The sequence below is a fragment of the Gasterosteus aculeatus genome, chromosome 21 (genome assembly GCF_964276395.1).
Source record: "Gasterosteus aculeatus chromosome 21, fGasAcu3.hap1.1, whole genome shotgun sequence".
Classification (NCBI taxonomy): Eukaryota; Metazoa; Chordata; class Actinopteri; order Perciformes; family Gasterosteidae; genus Gasterosteus; species Gasterosteus aculeatus.
In genome coordinates, this window is record NC_135708.1 from 18350808 (window position 1) to 18365550 (window position 14743).

The window sequence follows — 14743 nt, forward strand, 5'->3', positions numbered from 1 at the left end:
GCACGGGGGAGGGAGGGGGGCATTCGACAGCATGAGCTGCAACGGGAGGCCGAGGAGTAGCTGTGAACCATCCACCAAAACACACACACACACACACGCGCGGCATCAAGCTGCCTAAACAAGATGTGACACGTGCCGCGTTCCCTAATGCCGGCCCACCACCAGTTATCAGGCAGCTCCCCCAGCGCCGTGCTAACCCAAGCGCATATTGAAAAAACACCTCCACACACATGGCCACATGGGTCACTATTAACCTCCTTTGTGCCGGTCGGCCTCCACATTTTCCCCAACCTGAACAAAACACACGTGTGTGAACTGCTTCCACTTGTTAGGCTCCAGGAATAAATCCAGACAGTGTCGGCGAAAGCGTTTAGGAATGCATGAGCCGCAACACGGAATTTTATACCTCGTCTTATTCACCGCAATTCATATTTCATGGGGAAGTAGAACATGCATTTTTTCCCCGGGAGGAGAGAGGCGGAAGGCGGTTCGTATTCCTTTCACTCTGCACTTCACGTTTCGGATTTCAGGGCTCTGTGGCACGCGGACGCGCAGCCACATGCACGGATTCTCTCCGCCTCACCTTGACCCTGCTTCACCTTCGGGCGGAGCTAAGCTAAGCTCATTGTCTCCTGGCTGTGGTTTCACATTGTCCATTTCAACCACACGCACATACATTTATTACATGGCCATTACATCACAAGAATGCCGATATGAATCCCATTCTAACTAATATTCTACCACCATCCTTTTTTTTGTATTTTGGATACTGGTCCATGCAGAGAAAATAGCTAGACACGAAGCGGTTTCATAAAAAGAAATATAAATATATTTATTCCTCGGCCGCTTATCGCCCAGCAAATGTCGAGAAAAGTATTAATATGTAACATCCTGCAGGGCTCTCCCGGACACTTGCCATTGCTCCAAAGAGGGAGAGAGCCCGGTGTTATCGAGGCTCGGCAGTGTGACTTGGCGATGGTATCGGCCCCCGCTGACTGGATCCCATTAGGCGATGCCCACATCTATGTCTACTGAACATATTGGCTCGCACTGCGGGGGGAAACGCGGCGAGTGATAGGCCCGCGGCGATGACACACGAGCCATCACCCACCATCCAGAGAGGCGTATCAGCACGCGCACGTTAGTCCACTGCCAACCTGATGCCGAGCTGCAAAGATTTTCAGGAAGTCTCTCTCGCTCTCAAACAAATCACACTTCGCTGAAAAACCCAGCACTTATGAAAAACGGCAATATTCTTTTTTCACAGCTTGCCCGAGCGCCCAGTAGGAAGAGGCCTTCGTTGTGCTCCCCTTGCCTCTGTGTACACAAAGCTGCTGATTTAAGCAGAAGATTTGCATTGCAAAGACAATAAATGTACCAATTCAAAAAACAGAACGCGGGCGTAATGAGACGGCAGATAAACGATGAGTAACGAGAGGCTCTGTGAGAGACGCCGTGGTCCCCGGAGGTCATCGATGCCGCTTTGAAGGCGCTAAGCTGAGAATCTGCATCGCACTGTTTTAATGGCTCGGACTCACAAAGTGATCCACGATTAAATGGAAATCAATGGATTCACCTGCTGGGGTTTGGCAGGATCAAAGCTGTACAAAGAATGTTAACAGAGGCAAGATGCAAATGACACTTCAGAATTCATGCTAAGCTAGGCTAACTTTGAGCATCATATTTCGAGTGGCGTCAATCTTCTTGTCTGACTCTCTGCAAGAAAAACAACAACAGTATTTTATTTTATTTGTTGCAATGACAATAAATGAAAAGAGAGACTTTTTAAAGTCCTCCACTCTTCACAGACATCACAGTTTCCTAAAATAACACACCCACCCCAAAGAACGTTGCACATATACAGTTTATACGGTAATACGGTAAAATAAACTAGGACGGCTGACCAACGCAGGCTGAGATGCGTGTCGCGGCTTTAACAGCCGCCTCGTTCCTGTGCGGCGGCTTACGGGCCGATAGTTCCCCCGTAGCTCAGACGGACACATTGTGAAGCCTTTAAGGATTATCTAGGCAACAAGCTGCGGAGACACAGCCAAACAAAATCCTAATTAAGGCAACACGGCGTTTCCATGCGTATAGATATGGAACCAGTCGTGGGTCCCTTATCCTGTTTTATTAATTTAAGTTTATGGATGCTTAATAAATAGAGCGTGCTAACAGTGTCAATCGTAAAAAACACAGTCTGTCTCACAGAATTAAGTTGCAGGTAACTGTTTTAAGCTTCCCCAGCTGAAATATTTGGTACAGCGTGTGTGTTATTTGAATAACAGTGTGTAAGAGTGAAGGAGTACTTTTCTTAAAAGCTCAACATTAGTATGAACTCTGAAATATTCTGCTCTAAGAACAGAAATGGGAGGTGCTGCCAGATTTTTCCTGAAAGCCTAAATTATTTGGTCTATTTATAGGCTGTTTACCAATGAGCGAAAACGTTAAAAATGCCGTCTGGTTCAGTAATTCATTCATTTGTTCTGCCTCCATTCATACACTCATAAATTGAATGTTACTTTCAATACGTTACGTACAACTCTGCTGAGTTTTAACCATCAGCCGCTCAAGCGCCGTGGAGGTCAGCGGATTGTCGTCGTTGGATGCACATGAGGGGGGGGGGGGGGGTCTCGCCTTGCCGGGGGCCTTGTGGAGCTTCAGTAGCGTCTCTTTCAAAGTAAAAAGCCGCCGTGGAAACGATATGTTTGCAAAGCGCGCTCAGAATCCAATTAATTCCCCATCGAAAACCTTGTGAGATGCGCCGCGGCTGCTGTGGGCAGGAACAACGGAGAGAAAAAAAATAAACGGAATGAAATCGATAAGGAAACGTGAGTCGCCATTGACCGACGTGGGGAGGAGTAGCTTGTGTTTTGCACGTGGCTGGAAGGAGAAAGTGTCCAGTCATGCAGGAAATAAGAGCGAGTGATTTAGAGTCTCTGTCAGGCGTCCCGTCCACCTGAGACTCACATCATTCTGGGTGTTCGGCAGCCCGCTGATGGATGAACAGACTTTTATTGCTTTTTTTTCCTGGCCTTTGATCATCCCGTTGTGGACATCTCATCTGCACAGCCGCCGCCTTCTTCGCTGTGCACCACGTTGTGCAGAGAGAGAGAGAGAGAGCCCAGGTTTCAGGAGGCAACTTGGAGGGGAATTTGAACATCTCTCTTTTGGATTCTGTGCATTTTGTTTGAGGGCGAGAGATCGTTGCTCTGGTTGATTAAACCTCTGCAACTCAAACCGCCTCACGGCCTTGGTGCACACACACACATTTAAAACAAACCCCAGCGACACCCTTATTCCATTGCACTCTGCTCGGCAATGAACTACTTACAGTGATTTAAAGCCGTAGCAGCGACAGCCTCATTGATCGAGGTGGACACGGCATGAAGAACACCTACAAATCAGCGAGTAGTGTTGACTGGCTTCCCCCATCGCATCGGATCAGCGGGGCCACGCGTCCGGCTTCTCATCCTCAACAATTATCTATTCCGTGTCATCTTTTAATGCGCCGCCTCTAACCGGTCCTCCCTCCCCCCCGATTAGTGGCTGCATTTATTTACACTCGTGTCACATCTTGGCCCACATAACAGGCAATTGTGACACGATGCAAAGAAATGAGTTAATGGCCAATTTTCAGATCACGACACTAATTGATTTTGACAGCATCAATTGCTATTCGACCCTGATCGCGTTATGGTTACTGCGAAACATTTTATGTAATTGTTCAGGTATATATTAGGAAGTGCTGTAATTATTTGGCCTAATTCTGGTACAGTTTGTGTGATTTTCGCTAACAAAACCGTTGGCTATTCCACAAAATAGGTCCCCCCCCTCGCTTGTGTGTGGTATGATTTAACATCGCTGAGCTCAATACGCAATTACTGATAACTGCCCGACCAAACAAATCCAAGCTGGTATGAATGGAATGCAAAAGATTCAGGTTTGGAATTCGTCGAGAAGAAAGCCCTCAAGGTTTAGTGCCTTTGGCCCTTTGGTGAGAAAGACAGAATTTAAAAGTCTATCTGCTAAAATGCATTTCACTAAAGATGTAGAGGTTATATGAGGTTATTCGTGGGAATTACACTGCTCCACATCTCTTTTTATTCCTATTTACTGTCTCCTCTAATCATCCTGCTCCTCTTGCTCCTGCTAAGTGAGGCGTCACAGACTCGTCGATGGATGCCTGTATGCAGCGTGAGTTCAGGTTACATCAATTCTGCATTTTTACTCTTTGCAAACATCTTACACCTCCTTCCACCATCTGGAGCTGCCAGCGTTCAGGGTGTTTTGTGAAGATTTACAGCGAGTGCTGTGAGCAGTGAACTGAGAGGCTGTCAACAAAACCAGCAGAAACGCTGGCTGCAGGTGAACCAAATAAACAGTGAAGCGAAACGAGTTTTTCCAACGTGCTAATTAAGATATTTCATAGTTCTCAAAAGAACTCTGGGCAAAAAATAGACAGAATAGCATGCACAAACTATTTTACCGGCGTACGATTAAGGGTCCTTGAAGAGTTGGCTCGAAGAAGGAGGCAAACAATGCAGGTCTCAAAATGGAGCCTTAAAATGAGCTTTGCAACACGTTGGTTCGGATTCAAGGACACACCAAATGGGCTTTGGTGCAGTGTGCCTCACCGAAATGTATTTTCCTACACAAATACGTTTAAAAGGCAACATTTAAGTAATAGTCCGTGACACATCAAGTGTTCTCCATAATCACAATACCAACCGAAAGAATCCCAGTGATGAATTAACTTCACTGTGACGACGGCACAAAACCCCGTCGTGCACAGCCGCGTGCCCCTTCACGGAATGTTCTGAATGGAAATTCACTACCGCGTCTGGTATGGCATTAAATCCTCTCTCTATTCCTCTGCAGGAGTTCCCTCTTCACCTGGAGCAAAGCTCATTTCACTGGAAAATTGGCTCCACCACTCAGCACCCACACTCCTTCATTCTCTCCGCCTGCCTCTCTAAATTCAGCCGTTATTGTAGTGCCTTAAGCGCTAATCCAATTAGCTACATGAAGCAAATGGAGCTATCTCTCATTCTAGCTCGTCACCTGTGCGCGGGCCGAGGGGGGGGGGGGGGGGGGGGGTCTGGAGGGAATGGGCGACACCTTGCATGGGCATTTTTTAAAGGCTGCAGACAAGGATTTTTGACTTTAAAGCAAACCATCGTCGGGAAGTGACTGTTGTGGAAGGGAAAGCACAACCGTCCCCCCCCACCCCCACCTCCAAACACCGGCAGATACGTTTGCTCACGGCCACAGTTTTCCGATCGGCCTTCGAGGCTTCACCATTTGGCGATTAATCCTGAGCGCCTCTCTCGGCTGACGCGTTTGACCCCCCGTGGCCTCGGGCGCACGCTCGGACTCTCGCTGCGGTTTATTAGACGCTGTAAACACATCTCGGGTCGCTCTCGGCAGTCAGTCGGAATGCTTCGCTTAATGCCAGATGGGAGTCAGAGCTCAGAATGTCTGAAATCAGCGTGGGCGGCGGGTTCGGAAACTACCTGCAGCGGTGATTCAACCGCTTGGAAGGTCCCCTGGAAAAACAGCTATTTCTGGTCGGTGAAGTGGTGGAATGAGCTCAGTGTGACGTGCTAATTAACTTTGGAAACATATGACCTTTGCAACAAAAAATATGTAAATGAAAGCATGAATTATTTAATTGTTATTATTTTATTTAATTAAAATGTTATTCCTTTGTTTTTAAACTAACCCAGAGCCTTATATTATATATATATATATATATATATATTGTGGCAACCCACGGGTGCAGGTCCCTAGGAGCACCAATCAGCACCAAGGTCAGGGGACTAAAAGGGGATACGCCCCGCCCCCCCCCCGGGAGACAACGAGCGGCACAGCTGCGGCTCATGAGGCTGATGAAGGTGAGCCCCACTATAAAGGACCAACCGTTCCAACAGCCAAGGAGAACTAGACGTGAGTAGGAGCTGACGTCAGGCCGAGGCCTGCGCTAACACATATGCGTTAACCCCTAAGGACTTTTCTTCTGTTTTCCCTGCAGTGAGGAGATCGAGTGCTGGACCGTCGAGCGGGACCGAAGGACCCAAACCCTCCAAAGAGGAAGAACTTACTTTGGCTTTTTTTTCTTTTTGTTTGGACGTTTAGAAATAAATCAAACCTTTTTTGTGCAACCACTCGTGACTCCCAGCAGATTCTTTTTGCCCACCCCCGTGGATTGCCACATATGGTGGAGGATGCAGGCACATCTTTAGTTCCACCGCTGTAACCCCGAAAGCAGGAGGCTATGGGAGAAGCAATGGAGGCCGCGATGGCCAGGCTTCTCCAAGCCCAGGCGCAGCAGGTGCAGAGCATGGCAGCCCTTCAGGGGACATTCGACCGGCTGGCTGAGAACTTAACCCCAAGGGCCCCTCACGCGTCCCCAACAGCTCTACTCACAAAGCAGACCCCCGGAGACGATGTGGAGGCCTTCCTTGAGGTCTTCGAACGAACGGCAGAACGTGAAGGCTGGCCGGAAGACAGGTGGGCACACATTCTGGCGCCTTTTCTGACAGGGGACGCCCAGAGGGCGTACCAAGACCTCGGGACCAGGGAGGCTACAGACTACCCAACGCTGAAGGGGGCCATCCTGGCCCACTATGGGCACAATTTAGCCGGCCGCGCCCAGCGGGTCCACGATTGGGTGTACGACCCCCAGGGTCCCGTGCGGAGCCAGGTGGTGCGCCTGGGGAGGCTTACCCGTAGCTGGTTGGTGACCGGGGAGGGTCCAGCTGCCATCGACCGCGTCGTTATGGACCGCTGCATCCGGGCCCTGCCTCTCGACGCCAAGCGATGGGCAGCCCAGAACCACCCCGCGTCGGTGGACGAGCTGATTAACCTACTGGAGAACCATCGGGTCAGCCAGCAGATGACGGCGGGGACATGCCCTGCTCCCCGAGGCCTTGAGGGACGGGCTCCGATCCGGCCATCAGCAACCCTTCTTCGCCCGGCTCCGAGAACCGCTCCGCGCCCAACACCCGACAGGTCTGAGTGGAGATGTTTTTCGTGCGGCCAGTTAGGACATATTGCCCGGCAGTGCCCTGCGGGCGATGTGCCCATGCCCTCCGCCAGCACGGAGGAACAGCACCGCCCAGGGAGGTGCCTCATGACTACCTGTTGGACCCCCCCAATACCCGGCGCCGCAACTGTGCCGGTTCGGGTCGGGAACCAGGACACCTCAGCCCTGATAGATTCGGGTAGTGTGGTTACCCTGATCCGCCCTGAGTGGGCGGAAGGAGAAGAGGGGCCACGCATCGAGGTGACCTGCGTCCATGGGGACCTCAAGGCATATCCAACGAGATGGATCCAGGTGTGTACCCCCCGGGGATCTTTTTCCATACGGGCTGGGCTGGTTCCCGACCTCCCGGTCCCCATGATCATTGGACGCGACTGCCCCATTTTTGAGAGATTTTGGGGTCTGCGACCGAGGGGAGGGCACGATAGGGCCTCCCAGCCAAGACCCATCCGACGCGGGAGACCCAGGGCTGCCTGTGCGGCCCACGCTCCGTCCGGTTCGTCCGACGAGGGCCCCCCGGAAGAGGCAAGACCCCTTCCCCCCTCGCCTTCGACTGCACCAGGAGGCTCCAACCGGGCGGGGGGCCGAACCCCCGATACGGACACCGCTACGGAGGGATCCCAAATCCCCAGAGGGGGGGAGGGCGGGAGCCTTACGGAGTTCTCAGAATTCCCCTTAGTCGCGGACGGGATGGGGAACAGAAAGGGCCAGTTTGCTACAGCCCAGAAAGAAGACGACACCCTGAAACACGCCTGGGCTCGGGTGCTCGCCCACGACGGACAGCCCATCGACCCGGTGAGTGCCTTGTCTTACCCCTTCTTTGTTACAAAAAATTCATTGCTGTATAGGATGTGCCAGAAAGGAGGGCAGACAGTCGAACAGTTAGTAGTCCCTCGCCCCTACACCAGTAAGGTATTGTATCTGGCCCACTCCCACCTTATGGGCGCTCACCTAGGGATGGATAAGACACGGGAGAGGATAGAAACCCGGTTTTACTGGCCCGGCATGAAAAGGGCAGTCGTGGATTATTGCGCCGGCTGCCCAGAGTGCCAACTAGTGGCCCCCCGGCCCTCAGTGAGGCACCCGCTAATCCCCCTGCCAATTATCGAAGAACCATTCGAGCGACTTGCCATGGACATTGTAGGTCCACTGCCCAAAACTAGTAGGGGTCATCGATACATCCTAGTGATCATAGACTATGCAACCAGATACCCGGAAGCTCTACCACTGCGAGCTGCCACCGCCAAAGCGGTGGGTAAAGAATTGTTCTTATTGTTCAGTAGGGTAGGAATAGCAAAGGAAATCCTCACTGACCAGGGCACTTGTTTCATGTCAAGGGTTTTAAAAGAAATGTTAAGACTGCTACAGGTGAAGCAACTACGAACATCAGTTTATCACCCCCAAACGGACGGCCTGGTAGAACGGTTCAACCAGACGCTAAAACGGATGCTTAAGAAGGTAATGGAGGCCGATGGGAAGAACTGGGACCAATTGCTACCCTACGTTCTGTTTGGGGTAAGAGAAGTGCCTCAGGCGTCCACAGGGTTCTCCCCGTTCGAGCTGCTGTACGGGAGAAGACCCCGCGGACTTTTAGACGTCGCTAAGGAAGCCTGGGAGAGTCAGCCTTCACCCCATCGCACCATCATCGAGCACGTGGACCAAATGAGGACCCGGATGGCCCAAGTCTGGCCAGTAGTGAGGGAACACCTGCAACAGGCACAGCAGGCCCAAGCCAGAGTGTACAATCGGGGTGCCCAGGTACGTGCCTTCCAACCAGGAGAACGTGTTCTTGTGTTGGTCCCCAGCGCAGACTGCAAGTTCCTGGCTAAGTGGCAGGGACCCTATGAGGTGGTGACACGGGTCAATGAAGCCAACTATCAGGTACGTCAGCCTGGCCGGCGCAGGCCCCTACAACTCTACCATGTTAACCTTCTTAAAAAATGGCAGAGTCTTCCAGGACCGCCGGCGCCACCCACCCCGGCCCTTACCGCTCGGATCCCGTTACCGAATGTGCCCATGGGAGACCATCTCAGCCCGAGTCAGCTGCAAGACCTACGTGAGGTAGTGTGGCAGCACCTGGATGTCTTCTCCGACCTGCCGGGCAGGACCGCCGTGGCCACCCATGACATAAGGACCGAGCCAGGAGTAACGGTTCGGGTGAAGCCGTATCGTGTCCCCGAGGCGAGGAGAGAGGCCATCAGGCAGGAGGTGAGTAGAATGCTCCAGCTGGGGGTCATTGAGGAGTCCCACAGTGCCTGGTCCAGCCCAGTGGTACTGGTGCCCAAGCCAGATGGCTCTTACCGTTTTTGCAATGACTTTCGTAGACTCAATGACGCCTCCCAGTTCGATGCCTATCCTATGCCCAGGGTGGATGAACTGATAGACCGGCTGGGAACGGCCCGTTTCATCTCCACCTTGGACCTCACCAAAGGCTACTGGCAGGTGCCGCTGACAACTCGGGCCAGAGAGAAGACGGCCTTCGCCACCCCCGAAGGCCTATATCAGTACACCGTGTTGCCCTTTGGTGTCCATGGAGCCCCCGCCACATTCCAGCGGTTAATGGACAAGATTCTCCGGCCGCACCAAGGGTATGCCGCAGCCTATATCGATGACATTGTAATTCACAGCGACGACTGGGAGACTCACCTGAGCCGACTGAGAGCTGTTCTGGGGGCCCTTCGCGGGGCAGGCCTCACGGCAAACCCAAAGAAGTGCCGGCTGGGCCTAGAGGAAGCTTCTTACCTGGGCTACCGCATAGGACGGGGCAACGTGCGACCCCAGGATGCCAAGGTAGAGGCCATTCTCAGCTGGCCAAGACCCAAGACCAAGCGCCAGGTCAAATCATTCCTAGGTTTGGTGGGGTATTACCAGAGGTTCATTCCCCGCTACGCAACTATGGCAGCCCCCTTGCATGACCTGACGAGAAAACGGGGGCCGGACAAGGTCAAATGGAACACCGAAGCTAACGGGGCCTTTGAGTGCCTACGACAGGCTTTGTGCACCAAACCGGTGCTAGTAACGCCTGCCTTCTCTCTCCCATTCCTAGTCCACACAGATGCGTCGGAAGTGGGACTGGGCGCAGTACTATCTCAGGTACGAGACGGAGAGGAGCACCCGGTGATGTATATCAGCCGAAAGTTTCTGCCAAACGAACGCGCTTACTCTACTGTGGAGAAGGAGGCGCTCGCCATAAAATGGGCACTGGACAAGCTTCGCTACTACCTCCTGGGGCGGAGTTTCACCCTGGTGACCGACCATGCCCCCCTGAAATGGATGGCGCAGGCAAAGGACTCCAACGCCAGGGTCACCCGCTGGTTCCTGACCCTCCAGGACTATAAATTCACGGTGGAGCACCGACCAGGGAAGGAACATGCTAACGCGGATGCACTGTCCCGGCGGGACGTTTGTATGTGGGCGGGACGGCGGGGTCCCGGCTTTCTGCTGGGGTGGGGGAGTTGTGGCAACCCACGGGTGCAGGTCCCTAGGAGCACCAATCAGCACCAAGGTCAGGGGACTAAAAGGGGATACGCCCCGCCCCCCCCCCGGGAGACAACGAGCGGCACAGCTGCGGCTCATGAGGCTGATGAAGGTGAGCCCCACTATAAAGGACCAACCGTTCCAACAGCCAAGGAGAACTAGACGTGAGTAGGAGCTGACGTCAGGCCGAGGCCTGCGCTAACACATATGCGTTAACCCCTAAGGACTTTTCTTCTGTTTTCCCTGCAGTGAGGAGATCGAGTGCTGGACCGTCGAGCGGGACCGAAGGACCCAAACCCTCCAAAGAGGAAGAACTTACTTTGGCTTTTTTTTCTTTTTGTTTGGACGTTTAGAAATAAATCAAACCTTTTTTGTGCAACCACTCGTGACTCCCAGCAGATTCTTTTTGCCCACCCCCGTGGATTGCCACAATATATATTCTATATTATTTTATTCCTCTTGCACTGTTGTCTTATCGTCCATTGTCGTACTGTCCGCACCAACCGCCAAGTCAAAGTCCTTGTATGTCTGACATATTGTGGCAATAAATGTTTCCTGATTCCTGAAAGACTTTAAATGTTTCAATTCAAGATGCATTATGTCTGGATTATTTGTCGATGTCCTCTCTTTTTCTTGTGTGTCTATTGATATCCAGAAAGATACCGAGGCCAATTATTTGTTTGTGAAAACATTCCTGGCAACAGATGGGATCTGACGCGCCGGAGTTGCTGCATAAAAACATCCTTCCCCTCCACGAGCAATCTGCTGATTGCAGTGATTCCACTGAAGGGAAAAATTGAGTTGATTGTGGTCCAACATTTCAACATTATAAATGCTGGTAAAAGCACTCGCCGACAGTGAAGCTGTGCTCAGAACCGCTTCTCCCAACGCATCATTTCTGGCCAAAATAAAACGAATGAAACCCAAACATTTTGCATCGTAAACCTTAAAATGAAAATACAATAGAAATGGGAGAAAAGTGGGTCCTGGGTTCGCCCCCCGCCCACAGTCCAGAGACATGCCCCGGGGGGCTTATTGGTGACTCTAAATTGGCCGTAGGTGGGTAAATGCATGTTTGTCTCTTTCGCCCCGTGTTGACTGGGATTGACTCCAGACCCCCGACCCCCCCCCTGCGAACCTCTGTGGATACGCGATAAATAAGGCGACTGACTGACTTTCAATTACCGTCACATGGACAGAAAATGGACCTGGTTTGATCAATTTTCTTATAGAAACACGGCCAACAGAGGACACCAGCAAACAGTGTGTCAGGTAGAAAGCTTCTGTCCGAGGATCCTGTGTGTTCTGTGGAAAGGTGACGTTGCCCTCTTTCCCGTTGCAACATAAAAGCCCGCAGCACCGCTGCTGTCTTCCCATGTCAAACCCTCCCCCGACGCCGGCTGCTTTCTGCACATTACCTTCTCCGTTCTCTGGTATTTCTGCACGCAGGGCCGCGGAGACGTTTGCAGCATTGTGCTGTTCCCTGCATGGCACCGGCAGACCTTGCCTCTGGTGTCGGCCGCCTCGTTGACGACCCGGTGCCGCGTCACGATGACAGTTCGGTCTTTTGCCCTCTGTGCTTTTTGTACGCGTATCTAGCATGTGGTGGAGTGGAACGTGATGAAGTGGACGCGCAGGGAACCAAACGCCTTCCGGTGATTCAGTCTGTTTCGACTGAGAGAGATCGACCTTACCTACCTCTTGATTTCCCAATGCCTTTCATTTTTTGCACTATAATGTGTTGTATGTTCTACAGAGGTTTGGCTGATGCTGTATTACAGAAGGGCTCTGGCGTTTTTTCCCCAGAATGAGCATTAATAGGAGCAGCAGATATAAACACAGAACACAAAACTAGGACTCATCAGAAGCCGGGTGCTGCATTCATTCATTCACATTTTACTGCCGCGGTCGTCAGAATTAATTGCTGAAATCAGAAATTCAACTGTGGTGCATCATCCGAGTTCAAAACAAAAACTTTCGCCGCAAAGAAAGTGTTTTGAAATGCTTCTCGTTTTCTCACAGGCGAGGAGAAGACCGGCAGCTGTGTGCCCGACAAACGCCATTCCACATGGCGATAGTGAAACACAGGAGGCTAATTGGGACCACGTCCAAACCCCTGCCCGTGTAAGCGGCCACTCTCCTGGCTGAGGACACTTACGGCCTGTAATTACAGCGCTGCAGAGCGATCGCCCGCTAATGTGCAATCGCTGGTTGGAAGCTGACATTAAAGATAAACTAACCACATCTGGTTCAAACAAGCATCCTTGTAAATATAACCGTGTTGCAGCGGCCGTCCCTCCAATTACTCCTTTGAGCCCCCCGCTGAAAAATGAAATGAAAAAATAATAATCGCACCACTTTCACGGCACACCATTAACACTGTTTGTCAAATTTTTCAATTTTTCAAAGCAGGAACATCCAGAATGTGTGAGACTTTAGCACGAAGGATACTGCACACACACACATGTCAATATTTGATAGCTGTCTCACACCATATTAATTTTGCAGCAGAAGGTATACTGTTCACGTCAGCAGGCGCTGAATTATTCAGAGTGAGGTGGATCAAATCAGCCTCGGGTAATAATAGTAATAATAATAAGATATTTTTTACATTATTGGTGTATTTACCTTCATTATTTCCCTGATTCAAAATGAAACAGGACTAGAACCCACATGCCAGATTCTCACCGGACCCACTGCTTGACGCTGTGTGAGGCTTAGTGTGCAGCGAGGCACAGCGCGGTGGGGAGAAGTGGGTCCCTTGAGCTCTCTAAACTGTCACTGGTGCTTTGTATAACGCATAATATTCTGGGATCCTCCCTCATGCTTGTCCTCTGTGAAGGCAAACTCACTAACTTTACAGTCTGTAACAACGTGAACCTGTGAGAAAGACTGCGTCATTCTAAATATCCAACTGGTGCCTTTGATGGTATCGTCTCTTAATTTTCAGAACTGTATTATAAACTGTATCACTCATCATGAATGAGAAGCAGTGGCCAAAGTCGCTAGTGCAGACACAGAATTGCTCAGATAAAATTGGAAATGAAACAGATGTTGTCATTTAAATATATCTATTCCAGCATCACAAAACACTGACATTACCATTCGATCTCTGAAATTCAATAAAATTGTAAATCGGACGGAGATGTATCAGTCATTTCATGCCGTTCCTTTGAAAAGTCAGAAAGAAAAACACTTTGAGCTGCTATCTTGGAACACTTTCACAAAGAGATACACATTGAATTATCTATAAAATGTGGTGGTGAAAGCTAACTTCTTTATTGTTCACAATACCATGGGACCTGCAATTGAGCCTTGAGGAACCCCAAAAAGGAAACATGATGGTCCCAAGCGAAAGGTAAATATATTTTCCATCGGTCAATTAAGATGAGAACCATTTAGGAGATTTAACCATTCCCATGCTTAACATTATCTATGACAACTGAACAGTCAGCGGCTACAAGCCATCAAGAGTGGAGCATTTCCAAGCGATTTAATTTGGCGACGATCCTGCAGAAGATTTCAAAGATCCCAAGGATTTTCTGTTTTTAAAACTCCCTTTAAAAGCAGCTCAAAGGTCTGTAATAATTAATGTTGGAACGTCTTCATTCAGTTCTTGATTTGACTTGATTCACGAAGCCTCCACCAGGTGCAGAGCCCAACCTCCAAAAAACAACAGCTTTCATTTCACAGATGTTGTGAACTATGAAGATTAAGACTGATTAAACACGGTCTTCCCACACAGAAACAGCCGGGTGATTAGGAATGCAGATTAGGCTTTGGACAGTTGTTTACTGACAATTTTTGCATGGCAGAGGAAATGGTTTTAAATGACTTTTGGACGAATTAATAGTCTCAATAAGACGCTGAACTTTGGCTACATTAAAAGCGACACCGGCAGATGGGAACTCGTAATGACCGGTTAAGCTTTTGTAAGATTTAAGACGAGGACTGCTAAGAGTTTCGCTTTTTTATTCCTCCTCAGAAATAGAAAAACAAATAAAGGATTGTTTAAAGGGAAACGTTTTGTTTTCACTAAAGTTTTGTTCCAGTGAGCTGGACAAAGAGATAAAACAGTGGTAGCAGACCGTGTACTGTAGAGGTCAAATTATGAGTAACTGTATTCTGTTACAATTTAAATAGATGGTATTCAGAATACAGTTACATCAATGGATTACATGACAGTAATCACATAATCATATAACATGAAAACGAATAAAA

The 14743-nt window shown here is 50.1% G+C and overlaps 1 protein-coding gene across 1 annotated transcript; it reads left to right on the forward strand.

Annotated features, from left to right (window-relative positions):
• The first annotated feature begins 6282 nt into the window (after window positions 1-6282).
• On the forward strand, window positions 6283-10928 carry LOC144390024 (uncharacterized). Its single transcript, XM_078095900.1, has 2 exons — window positions 6283-10634; window positions 10772-10928. Exons 1-2 carry the CDS (start codon window positions 6290-6292, stop codon window positions 10873-10875), a joined length of 4449 nt encoding a protein of 1482 aa, XP_077952026.1. The 5' UTR covers window positions 6283-6289; the 3' UTR covers window positions 10876-10928.
• Window positions 10929-14743: the final 3815 nt, after the last annotated feature.

Excerpts from the sequence above, each read along its gene's own strand:
- LOC144390024 (XM_078095900.1), top strand. The coding sequence starts at position 6,290 with ATGGAGGCCGCGATGGCCAGGCTTCTCCAAGCCCAGGCGCAGCAGGTG. Across the intron at positions 10,635-10,771 it reads GGCTCATGAGGCTGATGAAG|TGAGGAGATCGAGTGCTGGA; the intron begins GTGAGCCCCACT and ends TTTTCCCTGCAG.